We start from the raw sequence: 15,578 nt of genomic DNA on the forward strand, positions 1-15,578 counted from the left end.
TAGGGAAAAACTGATCCACTTCAAATCCCATTTCTCAGCAGTTTTCTGAGGCTGCTGTCCAGACCATTGCAGATAATACAAGAAAAATAATAATTAAAATACTTCCATACTATCTACATTTGGTATTTTGTGGGATACACATGTAAAAACTCAGACATGATGGGGTTAACTTCCCAGTAAGCATTTGCTTTTATTTGGAATGTTATGCTACAAAGTTGCAGAACCAACTGAGAACTTAAAACAGTTAACATAGTGAACATGTAAAATACAGTATTTCACACCCCCCCCAGCTTATCAGCTATGAACATCAATAAGTTCTCAAACTTTATATCAATTATAAATTCAGAGAACTATACCTGTTAAAGTGCACGTTACATTCAGCATTAAAATAGATAAGGCACTTTAATTATTAAGGTAATTGTTATTAACAGGGTTACACAGTTTGATTAAACAGATAACCACTGCTCATCTGCATTGTAGATGACTATTTTTTCCTTCACCAGATCCACCTCTGCAGGGCAGGAACATTGAAAGAAATTACTGATTCCCCCTCCAATATTTACTGAGTAAATAAGAGTAACAACAACAATAGAACAAGCAGGGGGGTTTCTGTTCTGCTAATCATGGATGACAGCACCTCAAGTCCCAGCTCACGTTCCTATGAAGGCTTGTAGGAAGAAAACAAAATCTGTATTCAGAATACGAATGTAGGAGAGTAACACTGCATGTCTTCAGACATCTATCAAGAGAATCCTACATACCAAAACCCCCTTTAAACTTTTACCGAGATTAATACAGAAGCAATGAGGCCAAAACAGAAACTGGGTTCACAGATTCTGTAAACATAACATCCTTTTTGTTTGTGACAGATGTCAAGTGTTACCTGATACACAGGTGTATTTGGAAATCATATTTGAAAGGCCCCCAAAATGCTTGAAAAATAAATCATGCGTGTCACCTTGAAGAACACACAGTTGAACGTTGAGGTCAAGGTGTAGAACTAAGTAACTCTTCATCTTCCACACAGCTCAATAAACAAGTATTGGAATACTATGTCAAAACACAAAACCTGTTCTGTTATTCACTTCTATGTTACAGGAAGCACTGCAACAGGGACAGCATCAGAGAATAACCTGTATTCAGCAAAAGACTTCACCTTCAGCATTCTGTGTTCTTTTTAGCTTCCGCCTTCAGCACATCATCAATTTCTTCATAAATAGCTCTGAAAGAAGAGGAACAGGGTGACTCCAACATCACATTTGTTTCACCTTGACAAAGTGCACCAACAAAACCATGAGCTGCCAAGAGTGTGTAGTGTTTGCCTAATGGAGCAGCACCAGCTGCAGGATGCCCAGGTTTCTATGGAAACAAGGAGCAAATCCTCTGGTGTCTGTGATGATACCTGGTTTTGATGAGATACCTCTGGACATGGCCACTTTTGATGAAATAAATTTGGGAACAGGAGTGCAAAATGCAAATGGCAAACACACCATGTGGTGTGCAATTAAAAAAAGAGATCTTTGATGAGATTTTTCTACCTCAGAATTCAATGGTTCCTCAAGAATAAGTTTTGTGTAGATGGCTCAAATGTTTTACACTTTACTGGTACAAAAGGAGAGTTCTGCCATCTGCTTAGTTTTCTATTAGTTTTCTATCTATTTTGCTCTCTCGCAAGTCCTAGCATCCATTCCCTTTTGTAGCATATACTTAAATTAAGGCTTTCCTTGATATGCAGTAGAACATCATTCTTAAAAATCATGATTGCTGTGAACAGGAATTACTTTGGTTATTGTGCTCCAGATCTACCTGTTCTGAAGCATCAATTAGTTTCCTCCACCAGGAACCTTACCTTGTTTTATTCACCTTTTCACACCACCAGATAGGATTTTAGGAGACCATATTTGACTCAGCATCATCCCCCATTTTTACAGATGCTGTTGAATGAACATATAGGAGCTTATACCTTAATTGGTCATGCCAGAAATATTAGAAGAAAACATACAAAACACAGCCACTCTCATTCACATTAGCAATCCAGTTGGCCACCTAACTCAGCCTAAATAGCATGATCTGTTTTCTCACTCAGAAGAAAAAGCCTTCTTGCCTTTGGCACCTAAGACAACTGTATATTACCTATTGTAAAAGTTACTTACTCAGTAGGAGCCAAGGGATCAAATTCCATTATCTCATAGTAATGAGGTGACTGTGCCTTGTTCTTTGATGCAGCTGAAGAATAAAGACAGGCAGATAAACCCAGATTTAAATGTAAATGAAAAGCATGCTTACTGCATGTTACTTTTGTGTATCTTCCTGAAAGAAGTAGATGATCTCTTATGAATCTAGTTGCTTATACACAGGTAATATGGGATTTCATCAATGCTTGTTGTCGTACCTAGTCTTTAACAGCCATTATCTAGAGCCCTTGAGTTCTAACAAGAAAAACATATCTCCGTGGAAGTTAGGTGGTCTGCAGTATGTGTTACCTGCTGCTGACAGTCCATTTGATGGTGTAGTTTGTCCTGGATTCAGAGGCACTGGGCTTAAGACAGTCGACAGCTAAAGACATCAAGCAAAAGACCACATTAAGAGACTCTTCTGTGAAAACTGGTTTGACTTAACTTCTATACCTGCTGACTTATCACTGGACTCTGACTATAGCAGGTAAATTCTAAGGCCAACAGTAATCAATCTAATTAATCTTAATTCTCCACACAAACGTCAAAACATCTTTTTAGTGTTATCTACAGCACATTTGTATAATGTACTTCTGTGTAATTTGTGACACTACACAAAGACCACAGTATTCACAATACAGGTGTCTGCTTTTACTTGTGGTTTAAAATACAGAATATACATGTGTGCTTGGGAACTGCTTTTTATCTTTTGTATTTTATGCTGTCTACCACAGGACAGTATTCAAATTCCTAACATTACTTCAAAGCTCCTTCATATTTTTCTTTTTATTCATATTCATTTTGGGTTTTGTTTTTTTAATATCATATTTGGGAGAGGAAATACACCAGAGTACCATAATGGCAGCAGGAGGAGATCTCAGCTTGCTTCACACAGCAACAGATTAAACTCAAATAACAGAGGAACTGCTTTCTGCAAACTCCCCTGCAATTATGCTGGACCCAAGAAAATATACTTCCATATTAGCATCTGTGGTATCAAGAGTGGAAAGTGGGCCTGGTCACCAAATACAGAGTCTTCACTGGTAGAGAAGGGCCGCAGAAGAGACTTTTGTATCCCACTTGGACAGCAGTCAGGGTAAACCCTAACAGTTTTCATTATGACAGTTGCCAGCAGAGAATGATTATTCTGAACATGAGCACTACTCACATTGCTGTATATGTGTCCGGCTGGGTCACTTACACTATTTTTTTCTGCTTCAGTTGCAAATCTAGGAGAGAGTAATACAACACATTGTATTGTAACTAAGAAACTACCAAAACTGTATATTCTGATTGTTACGTTGTTTTTTAGCTGGTCTGTCTTTACCTTATGTCACAACCGAGAGCAGAATGGGCAGGTGGGCTAAGGTCCCATTCACATTGAAGTCAAGGAACTATGAGGACATCTCTCTTATCTAGAACTATTCTTACTCACCTGTACAATTTATCTGTTTATCCCTTTCACTGCAGCATTAGCAACACTCAAGCACAAAGTCATAGATATCTCAAGAATGTTTTGACTGTTGAGATAAATTCATGTCTATGACTAAACAGTGCTGCAGGTGTATTTTTAAGCATGTTAAGCAATGTCTGGCACACAGGTAGTTTTCACTTGTTTTAATGAACTAATGCTTAAAAGTAGTAAATCTGTGTTCTCAGGGCTTTCTATAAACTCATTAGATGAATTGCAGAGTACTAATACCTCTGAAGATCTGTTGTCTATTACCATTTCTTGGTAAGAGATTACTCACGGGAATTGCTGAGCTAAATCTAGCTGTGGATAAATTGATGGATGGTGCCTGGTTTTGTCTTCAGGGTGTGCAGATATGCCATCTGAAATTCAAAGTGATAATTAACGATCACTTAAACATTATTAAGCAAATGTTAGTTGCTTGTACTATGAACATTGAAAGGGCAAAGTTTTGTTTGGAAGGCATATAAAGAGTCTGAAACAAATTGCTGCTTATAACATGAAAGGCAAAATTTTAATAACTAAGAGGAGGTTTCAGATGCAATATATTTATCTCCTTAAAATGTCAGAACAACTTCAGTAGTGCTGTACATTGTAGGTATCACTTAAAGCTTCTTTCACTGTCTCTAAAAGATTAAAATAGAATTATAGGCATTTATTCCTGGAGGGACATTCACACCTTTAACTTCAGTATATAGACTCCTCTAGAGTGAATAAAGGAGGGGCTTCTGCAAACAGTCACTCAGGGTACTAAACTTAGGGTCTTTACTCACTCCTCTAACTGTGAAAGAAGTCTAAAGTTAGAGGAGATGAGTGCCTTTCTGAAGTGAACTGTTTTTAACACCAAGTGTCTCCTGAAAAACCTTAGGACATCTCTATTTCTTTTCTCCAAGCCTACAGAACAAGCAATGACCAGACTGTTTTACAGGCTTCACTGTAACAGAAAACAGAGCATGTTCTACTGTGCCAATTTATGTAATGGGGGTAAGATTACTGCTTCCACTGTAAATAAACTACAGGCAACATTATACTACCTTACATTTTTTCCCCATGTACTCCCATCAGTTCTCCTTTTAAGGAGATTTAAGGAGCAGCCTCAGAGTCAAGGAGTATCTTTGTTTTCTTTCTTACAAGGAACTTCTTGATTGCTCCACTGCTGGTGAAGCTTTAGGAAACCAGACTGCAGGGGAAATGTGCATCACTTACTACGGCCTGAAGGAGATGCTGCAGAGTCAATTAGCACCACTGCAGACACAGCAGATGGCAAATCCAAGGAGAGGTCAAGTAGATCACTTGAGGGAGCAGATGGTTGTTTCCTGTACAGCTTAACATTTGAAAAGGAATAAAGTTTTTGTTTGGGTTTTTTTGTTTGTTTGATTTTTTTTGCTTAGAGGAACTTGTGTAGTTTAAAATTGTGGGTTTTTTTTCTAGAGAACATAAACTTTTAAAATCAAAATATTATGATTTTAGGTGTAAGAGAATACCAGGACTTCGTGTGTGAAAGATAGCTTAGTGAAACAAAAAATGCTTTCCAGAAAAGATCAGTTTCAGCAAGGTTGCTATTTCAAAAGAAAACAATTCTGAAGTAGGAAACAGAATGGACTCAATTCTAAAAAGTAATCATGAGCTTGTTTAGACACAGGTTTCATATCGATCTTCTGATTGATCCTGTACTACCATTTTCACACCTTTTATTTGTGTTACTGAGGTGTGGTACATGGATTTGGATAGGGAAAGTTCAAAATCACGTTTCCTAGGACATAGAAAAGGGTTCCCTTTGTTTCCCATTTGAGTGTGTTAGAATTAAAAACGTAGCCAAGCAAAGACTTTAGTAAACCCACATGCTTGAATCTGACTGGATTGGTCACACCAGATTAAAAATAAAGATGATACATGTTAAACTTGGGGACTCCTGAATAATATGAAAATGTACAGACTGCACCATTTGGACTATTAACTAATCCAACAGAGCATCCATCAAGCAAAACCATCCACCTACATAACCAGAATGTAGTTATAGTGGCTTTTCAAGGAAAACAAGATAGTCTTCTACCTTTTTTTTAATTGTCAGCTGTATTTCAGCATTCAGCATGCAGTCATTTTCATATTGAGTCCTAAATGACTACACATTATGGCTTAGCAGAAACTGAAACATGTGCAAAACTACTCTGAGCAATATAATTAACAACCATAATTAGCAATCAATAAAGGATAGTCTTTAAAGATTTGCTACAAGCCATTATTCACAATTCAGAAAAAGCTTTGACTCGGGAGAAAACCCATCAGTAATAGTGACTTCTGAAAGTGTAATAGTATTTCAGTCTATAAATGCTTAACCGAGAACAAATGAAAAGAAACATGATAGTCCCTCATTTTGTAGATGGCAGATTGTAGTGCTGAGCTGTAGAGGTACTAAACCAGCATTTGAATAGATCTCTCCCTCATTTTTCCTAACCAAGCTTCCATCTTATATTTGACATGATTTGCTACTTCACTTACTTAAAAGAATTTGCATGAAATTCTACAAGTTAGACTTCTACAAGTCTACTTCAACTACAGAAGAAAGTTCTCCACATATCTAAAGTCTATTTTTCACAGTGAATAGAAAAAGGAGTATTTACAGCCCTGCAGTTCACTAGTTCATCTGTAATTACCCACCTCTGCGCGCTCACGTTGTATCCTCTGATTCTCCAAAAAACGAACTCTGTTTCGGGAGAACCTGTTGAAGTTGCAGAGTCAAATGTTCATTCTTGCGTTTCTGTGCTGTCATTCGTAAGACTATGAAACCAGTTACAGTCAAAGTTTGATTACCCATCTCCAGAGGCACCAAACAAGCACTAGGGGTGCTTTTCTCTGATGCACTTGTCTCTGCACTAGACTCTTCCCCAGAGCTCTGGTCCTCTGTTCACTTACTAATACCAATTAGCTTGTTCTTGGGCTTACTTTTGGAGACAGCCTTCTCTTTCTTCCAAAACAAAATCACGGCACAGCTGACAATAAGGTTTGCCTCTGTTCATACCAGGGTACTATCTATGAACACCCACTGTGCCAAATCTGGCTCCTTCTGACCAGAACACATTTCCAACTGAGTCCCAGGCAGCCTTCCGTCCTCAGAGGTCCCCACACTGGACAAACCACATGCCTATTCTGGTACACAGCCTGCTCATTATTTCAGGCATTTGAAATAATTTGTAAAAAAAGGAAAAAAAATCCACTTGCAGAGATATTTATGTATCATGAATCAGAACAGTGCTACAGTGGGGCCAGAGGAGACCCAGTCAAATGATATTCACCATCCATAAGGTCAGCCCATTTCAGAAGTAAGAACCCTAACTGGTACGGCCGTGAGACTGTCTATACAACTACATTGACTATTCAGGGTTATCATACTGGGGAGGCCCACATAGACAGTACTATGCAGGGAGGAACAGAAGTGAAAAAACCCAAGCAACTTTCCAGCTGCAGAACACAAAGTATTGATCTGAAATACAAGCTGAACCGCGAAGTTGCTGGAGCCATTAGCGGGAGTCATAGTTACATCCATGCGGCCAGTTCATTGCACAACGGTGATTGCTCCGGATTTAATTTGGACTCCGCATTAATAATGGGAAACAGAGAATGCAGCATGACTTGTCTTCAAACAATACACATAGTATGAAACAGATGCAGCTGGTTAAAATCAGTTTGTCCTTTACATATTTCATTGTGCAGAGGGAGTTCCAAAGAACCAATTTTCTGCAGCAAACATTAACCAAATACATTTTAATACTTAGCAACTCTCAAGTGCAATGCATCTGCACCCAGAAAGACTCATCCCACATAAACCATACCATTATGCTACTAAAAAGCTGTAGTTTTCTGTTCAGTTTCACTATGGCAAGTTAATTGCTGCTTCAGTCACCACGCGAGTCATTCATAAGGAATTTCTTGAATTGTACCCACAATCTGTAATTCAGAGCTGAAGAGGTTCTTGGCCTTGCCAGTATTCATCAGTTGTAACACAAACAGAAGCTCACACCTGATTTCAACGGGTTTACAGAAGCTTAACAGAATTCTGGTTTTCCTTTACTAAAATGCAAGAAGTGATCACACAATTCTTCCAAGGCAGTTACTGCAAAATACGCCAACACTGCCGTAGACATAAGATTTCAGGATAAATGAAAGCTAAATGTTGTCAAGATTAGGCCCCAAGTTTGTGTCATGATGCTCAGAAGAATCAGTGATATTTTCAGCACAGTGTTCAGAAAAGGATTAAAAAGAAAAGGTGACTAAATTCTCTAAATCTGCCAAATTTAATCACGAACCATTGCACTTGGGGTGTAATGATTTCTAGAGCATATCTTAGCCATGGAGGAGATCAACTACTTAACATGGAAGGCTAATTCCTATTAAACTAGAATATTCTCTCTGAGTGTACTTGTAACATTTTGGGGGATAATACTGGAATTCTGAGTTTAAAATTAATTTCAGTTTTGCTGGCATCCAGTCATGCTACCAATGAAGTAACAGACAAACATAGAGGATGTCAAAGCACTCTGTTGCTTCCACGTGTGAAAGAAAAACATTTTCTGCTGTAAAATAAGTAGAACAGCATGTTTCAATTCAGCTCAGAAAAGCAAGCAACTCTTAAGAATGCAAGGAGGCTACTCCATCGCCAATTTCTGCAGTAAAGCTGCCAAAATTGTTTAGAAAGGAGAACAAGTATTCTTTCCTGGAAGCATATACACTTAGCAGAGATAAGGACCATCACCTGTACCAAGGGGTTTGTAGCAGACTGATGACAAATTCACTGTGCACTACCAAAAAGGAATGTCAAACTCCCAAATGATTTTGTTTGCGTGCCTCCATTTGATTTCCTGTCTATGCTGTTAAGTTGTTTTACCCCATTCCAATGGTTTTCCAGCTGCCTCTGTTAATCATTTCTGAGGTGTTTGGAAGTGGGCAAATACATAATTTTCTCTTTTTGAAATAACATTTTTTTCCTGGATTTAAGAGTAAAAATCTGTCTCCTTGTGGAGGATCAACATTAAATGTAGGGACTATGTGTGTTTATTAAAAGCACTTACTCAATGAGGATACCAAGTGTGAGGAGAGAGGCTATGTACTTACTCTTACCTCTCATGTCCCAGGAGGACATCATTCAGATCTTCATTTACTTGTATTAACTCAACTATCACATCTTCATTCTCCACCGTCACCAACAAATCCATGATCCTCTCCTGCATCATCCGACAGGTCTTATACAGTTTCTGCCCAAGGCAGGAAAAGAAAAAAAGCAAGTATAAATCCTAACTGTGGTCTCCCAGTTTGTCAGTTGTGAAGGAGAATGATAAGACACTTGAGCACTGCAGCCTCTTGGGTAACATTCTCTAATTTACACAAACCACACACATACCAAACATTGCAAATAGCATAATTTTCATGTCTTTGATCTCTGCAAGGCAGGTTGACAACTCCTATCATCACAACCAGCACTCCTACCCAATCCCTACCTCCTGACCCACCTTTCTTTCTCAAGATGTATCTGTCTCTAAAGTCTAAATTACAAATCACAAAATAACAAAGACCCCTCTGGGTGATGTAGAACAAATTTTGTTCGATCCTGTTTGAAGCTGATTAAACTCAGCAGGATACTTCACAGAGATGTAATGGATGTGATCCTGCTCAACGTCTGCTTGAAGAAAAGACAATAGTAATCAAACAGATAGAAGTGCTCCATGACACCAGTCTCTAACTATTCCCTTAAGTGGGCAAGTTTGGCAGCACTTAATCTATTCACTTTTTGAGGACGTAACACAAACCCAGCAGAATCAGCTGACAGAATTATGAGCTTACTGAGCAGAATTCTGCCCTATCGCCAATTGAAATAGAAGATAATTTATATTCCTCTCCACTGCAGATTTTGCATGCTCAAAGAAACAAATTCTTCAGCAACAGGAACTTCAACTCAGCCAACATTTTTTGCCCCCCAGTGTGCATTTGCAAATGCTGGCTCTGCTTCAGGACAAGAGGAAAAAATAGAGGGAGAAAATTACTCTATTTGCATACTGCTATTCAGAAATTGCTCTGGTATTATCATCAAAGTGATTTTATTTTTCCTCAAAACCCATATACTTCACGTAAATAAATGCTTTTATTTATGTAAGAAGAAACTTTGCACCCCTTTGCCAAATCTGCAGAAGGATTAAAGTATTACACCTTTCAGTATTGTATCTTCATATCCCAGGAGAAACCATACAAAAATGTATTCAGCTTAATGTCTGTAATTAAATATAAACCTCTGAAATTCCAGACTTTACTACCATTAAAAAAAAAAAGTGTATTTCTTATGACTCCACTACACAGGCAGACCAGCTCCTTTGTAAATATCCATATTCAACGAAGAAGGAAATTGAGACACTTGTTCTAGCATGGATTTGCTACACTTTGCCCCTACCCACAAAGATGCAGGCACTCTTCTGTTCTGGTGGACGACCAGCTGGAGTAACAATCACCAGTGATTCCAATGAATTTGTGCTAATTCTTACCAGCTGATGATCTGGACCCAAATTCCTGCATGTCCATCAAGTACATCTATTCACTACCCAGTACAAAAGCTTGTTACTCTTCCTGGCTGACACTGAGCTTTAGCTATTCTTTAACTATTGTTCCTGGTCAGCACATTATTTCAACCGAGATCTGCCTTGTCCAAAACAGGGTGGAGAAAGGGAGGAGCCTGGCCACTAATGAAGCTGCAGAACTGAAAATATGTTGCACTGATCAAGTTTACCCTGTTAGAGTTTTTATTGAGACTCCAGATAATCAGAATCACTGAAATTAATGTCTCCAGCTCTCTCAAAGCCTAAACAAGCAGCTTTTTTAATAAAGGACTTTGTTCTCTGACAACAAAAGCCTAATCCAAGTAGAGCCGCAAACAAAGGGGAACATTAAATGCTGTTAAAGGAACAGGCTAGCCATGCTTGATGCTTTAATACTACTCAGTGCACAGGGGAAAAGAACAGAAACAACAACAGTGAAATTAACATAGAAGGAATGAATTTTCAGTCACTCTCCCACAAATGGGAACTCCACACCCTGTCCTCAAACTTTTGCCAACAATTTTATTACTGGGAGTGTCAATAAGAATCCACTGGTTTACTGTGGGCACCCTAATCTGTGCACCTACATGCAGAAGGCCCACAGTATGAGACAGGAAATCAAAGACATACTTTTCCTGTTTGCAACCAGAAACACCTGCCTTGTCATGGAGTGGACAGAGTATATTAAACCAGTGCATTCTCCCACCTGGTGCTGGGTTAAATCATTAAGGCCAGTCTGCACCTTGGCAACCTCTCTGGTGTACTTCACTACAGAAGTAATGTGCACAGAACAGTCATGGATTAGCTGCTTAGGTGGCATCCACTGCTGGAACAACCTACACTCAGCCCTTTAGTGTAGGCAAAGCAAGCCCTCTGCAATCTATTGCAACAGCTGTTTTGCCTGTGTTTAATGTCTATTCTCCTCAGACCCTCGCTTCACAGGCTCTTCCTCTTTGGACTTGTAGCTCCACAAATCTCTGCAAGACAGTGTTGGAGACGTGAGGAATGTCCAGAGGAGCAAAAGCCACTGAGAGATTGCATCTGTTTCGCATCTGGTTTCCCCAGACCAGCAGTGCTGCCTGTCACTAAAGATGTGAGACAGTAATGCCATCTCACCATATCTCACCTCCAGCTGTGAACCAATCCAGAAATGGACACAGCTGAACAGCACACCCTTGAAAGCAGGCGAGCCAGTAAGGGTTCCTTGCAAAGGAAGAGTTCTCCACTGTGCAAGAGAAGCACACTGAAGGCTTGCAAAAATGAGATCAACGCTCCAACATGTTTAATGCTGACAAAGTTTCTAAAATGCTTCCTCATATAGGTATGAGGCAAGTTTAGAAACAGAAGGATGTGATAAAAGCTTTTTAAATTCTTGCAGACAATATGAAACAGAAAAATGTCCACTGACATTGAAATGCTGAAGTAATAATGCATTTTTAATTTCTGTAATAGAAAATTCAGCACAAATAAGTAGAAAAAAAATCACAGAAAGAACATGTCCATGTTCACTGCCAAATCTAGACTGTTGCAATACACTTCCTTCGGGCTACACTTTAAGAGCACGTGGAGTCACCCATAGCACATCAAGCTCCCAGTCTTTGAGGTCACGCACATAAAACCAATGCTTCATATTCTTCGCTGCCTTTAAGGTACTGGTAATAATAAAGAGAGCACTAAAAACTCCAGGACGGATACAAGGGAGAGACTGTGTCATCATCTATTTTCCCACAAGGCAACCACGTTCAACTGGAATGTTCTCCGGGCTGTTTGACAGAACGTGCTTAACAGAGAACGCTCCATTATGAAATTCCTTTGCCCTTGGAATTCCCTAGAGCTTAAATTTGCATTGCAAGCTGTATTGTCCTTTCCTGACTATGTAGATGTCAGGGAAGGTAAAGAAGACAAGAGAAAGCTGAACAAAACCAGAGATAGAAACCTGTTGTTGTTTTCCATTTGGCGATCTGAATCCAGATGTTAAAAGAAAGGATATAACATCTTTTAAAATCAACTTTGACTAAACCAATACACCCCATCAATGAATTATCTTATACCTGTAAAAGATTCATGTCATCTGGATTTTCAGAGCCAGGAACATTTTCTTTCAGTATTGATGACATGACTCTCACATTCATTTTTGTTATATCCAGTTCACTGTACAGTTTCCCGATCTGTTGAGTTCAACAGGACAGAATATTGTATAGGTGAGCATAGTGAGCAGAATAATTCTTACCTCTATACCTGCTTTCTTCCCCATTAGGTATAATATGAGCCTCATTAGCATTATTTCACTCTGGTGACGTACCATGAAAATGAATGGAATTAGCTCAGCTTTTATATGTGCAATCAAACTAAGATCTATCAAGACTGACAGTGCTACTCGTTTTCCTAGCAGTTAATCCCTCTCACTAATGTTATTGTTACTCTTTCCAGGCCAAGCAGGAATTGAGGTAAACTTTTCTTTCCTATCTGCTTTTTGGAACAGCCTCTTCACACAAGCCTTATGCAAAAGTAAGTTTGGCTTTCTCACTTATATTTGAAGTAACTTTTATCAACTTGCATAACAACATTGTTAAGACATCATTAGGTATTCTCATACTTGAGTAAATGATTCCACTTTTTCAGTTGGGATACAGCCTGTCATTTATTGAACTCACTTCTGCCTAGTTTGCTTTGGCACACCACCATATAAAAGATCTTCGGGAGAATGAACCTGAAACTATCAATATAGAGCTATGTACTTGAACTGATCGTCCCTTCCAGTGCATTCTCCAGTGCATCCAGTGGTCTGTGCACCCAGGCTGTTTAAATCACACCTTAGTACTACATTTCAAGTGGACCTGCCATCCTCTAAACCTGCAGTACTGCACCTGATCAGGAGTCAACAACAGAGTTGGGCCTGTGGTAAGAGGTGGCGAAAGCTGTTTTGGAGAATTAGCAGAAGATGGTGATGACTTTGTAGAAGGCTTAGATGAAGTCTACAGAAAGACAAAAGAACAGAGTTCAGGTTTACAAAAGAATTGAAGCAGACATCCTGATGACAGAGCTACAAAACATCTTTTCACACCAGACAACTAGGCATTGGTTTTCTCATGATCAGTGCTCACAAGGAATTTGTTGAGCAAAGTCTATTTACAAGAATAAATCTAATGGTTATTTTGTAATGAAATGAGGTTTGGAATTCAGATATCTTTTAAATGGGTTTGGAAGCAAATTCCACCACAAGATAAAGTGGGAATGGCTATGAACAGGCTAGCTCCTTTAGCTCTTGAGCCATCTAACAGCCAAGAGTCCTTCTCAGAATGCCACTGCAATTTTACGACAAAGGGTAGTTTAGAATGTGATCACACTTGGAAGCAATGGAAAAGTTGGGAACTGAAATCTGGGTCTCTGCAGAAATCAAACTACAAAGGCCTTATGGATTGAAAAGCTGAAACGCTTTGTCTGCAGAAAGCTTCACTTGCACTGCATTTGAACCAACTGCTATAAACCAATAAAAACCCCAACCCCAAATCCAAAACCCCACCTGCACGAGACTACACACATCTGAGTCCTTCACTTCCTAGAGAGTGAGGTAAAAACTGTGTTCAGGTCTGGTGCTGCCGAGATCAGCAGAAGGTTTGCCACTGATTTGAATTGGCACATACATGTGGTAGACATGTATCATCTGTACCATACTTAGTGAGAAAAACATTACTGTCTATTGAGAACGTTCTTCACGCAGCTTGTTCAAACAACCTTTAAATACATAAGCTTTTATGCATTCCACTATCCAATCATCAAATCAAACTCGGGATAAATCCAAGTCATTCCTGTCTGCGCTGATTATAGACATCCAATTCTGTAATTGCAATTGGCTTTCACACCTCCCAAAACTCTTGTGAAAAACTTTATTAGAAAAAATATTCTGGAAAAGTGGCTTTAAAAGCATGAACTGTATCTACATTCAGCTGATGTCCAGTGCTAGAGCCATACTTATATTTAATGTCCCACATGCTACACAATGCTACCTATGATATATGCTTAAATAACATTCATTGTGTACAGGCTGTGCAAACAGCTGGAGAGATACAGACAATAATCTCTTCTTACAGATTTCTACCTCTCTTGGCTTAATTTTAAAGCTAAATAATGCTCATATTCTGAACGGTACGTGTTTTCACAAAAATCTTACTCCTTTTAGTTGAGGCCTTCAGAAGTTGACAAGTTTGAAGCACTCAGCTCTCATTCATCTTGAGATAAACAGCATGCCCAAACCCTTTAAACATTTCAAAAGTCTCAAGAGATGCTTCCTTTTTGAGAACATAGCCACTAATCTGCAGTTTGAAATAAACTATTATATAGGCCAGGTTCCTTTGTTGTTATCTTAGCTGTTATAATTGAAACTGATTCCTCCTCACATGCTTAAGTAGGTTGGTCATATTCTGCCCTGGAGCACTTAAATAAAAACAAAACAGACACACCTGCTTTGTCTACAGAGCTCATACAATTACACATCCTGTTTCTGATTTACAATGGATAATGAAGTATCCTTGTGCACCCCCACCTTAGGTTCCCCTCTGCTGGTGTCAGAAGATGGAAACTCCACTCCTTTCTTCAGCAGTTCTAGATAAACTTCTTTGACTTCGCTCACATCCACAGCTCCTGGGAAACCTCGGGCCCACGTCTAGTTTTGATGAAACAAGAACAGTAACAGTCACAGGAATGGACAGTCAGTGGGTCAGACAAGCATTTCTAAAACACATGGTCCTAAAGGCAGGTCATGCCCTCCACCCACTCCAGCTAGCTCCATTCAAAGCAGCAGGAACCACAAAACCTCCACCATCCTGCTTGTTAAGTGCAACCACAGTGGGAGCACATACAGACTGGAAAGGGAATGTCAAAGGTGGACGGTGACAGTTTTCCAGTTGTCTCTTTTCCATTTTGTGTGACTTCTGCATGAAGCAGGAAGAATAAAGTCTGCAAAAATGGGCTGCATTACTAGATGTTTACCACACAGCAGAGACACAAACATGCTGTTTACTCTAGACTTACCATGATGAAGGACAAGATTTTCTCCTGCATGTCAATTGGCAGATTATATCTTGGATTCAGTAGTTTTACCAGCTTGTCCTTACAGAAATCTTTCTTCACAACCAAAGACTGGAATCTTGGGCCACAGTTCTCTATACACATGTCAAGCAGCTGCACACACAAAAAACTTCAGTTACACAGATACTACGAATAAAAGCCAACTTGACTGCTTTTGTGTCCTTTTGTTTAAAGTGTTCCAAGGTGGTATGAGGGAATAGATATGAACAGATTATATCCAGCTAGATATCTCACTAGAATGTTTGATAAGGTTACTACAGGGTAAGA

General features: G+C 39.1%; 1 protein-coding gene across 1 annotated transcript in view; it reads right to left on the minus strand.

Annotated features, from left to right (window-relative positions):
• Positions 1–1,158: 1,158 nt before the first annotated feature.
• TOM1L1 (target of myb1 (chicken)-like 1) overlaps positions 1,159–15,578 on the minus strand; it is a gene marked incomplete at its 5' end in the record, with an annotated part of 22,586 nt that continues 8,166 nt past the window's right edge. The window contains 12 exons of the mRNA XM_010009739.1: positions 1,159–1,222; positions 2,154–2,226; positions 2,484–2,556; positions 3,343–3,403; positions 3,926–4,007; positions 4,855–4,969; positions 6,304–6,364; positions 8,761–8,894; positions 12,275–12,391; positions 13,091–13,186; positions 14,761–14,886; positions 15,255–15,404. Of these exons, the coding sequence (XP_010008041.1) occupies positions 1,159–1,222; positions 2,154–2,226; positions 2,484–2,556; positions 3,343–3,403; positions 3,926–4,007; positions 4,855–4,969; positions 6,304–6,364; positions 8,761–8,894; positions 12,275–12,391; positions 13,091–13,186; positions 14,761–14,886; positions 15,255–15,404 (1,152 nt within the window). The remainder of the gene's footprint in view (positions 1,223–2,153; positions 2,227–2,483; positions 2,557–3,342; positions 3,404–3,925; positions 4,008–4,854; positions 4,970–6,303; positions 6,365–8,760; positions 8,895–12,274; positions 12,392–13,090; positions 13,187–14,760; positions 14,887–15,254; positions 15,405–15,578) is intronic.

The sequence above is a fragment of the Nestor notabilis genome, unplaced genomic scaffold (genome assembly GCF_000696875.1).
Source record: "Nestor notabilis isolate BGI_N333 unplaced genomic scaffold, ASM69687v1 scaffold972, whole genome shotgun sequence".
Classification (NCBI taxonomy): domain Eukaryota; kingdom Metazoa; phylum Chordata; class Aves; order Psittaciformes; family Psittacidae; genus Nestor; species Nestor notabilis.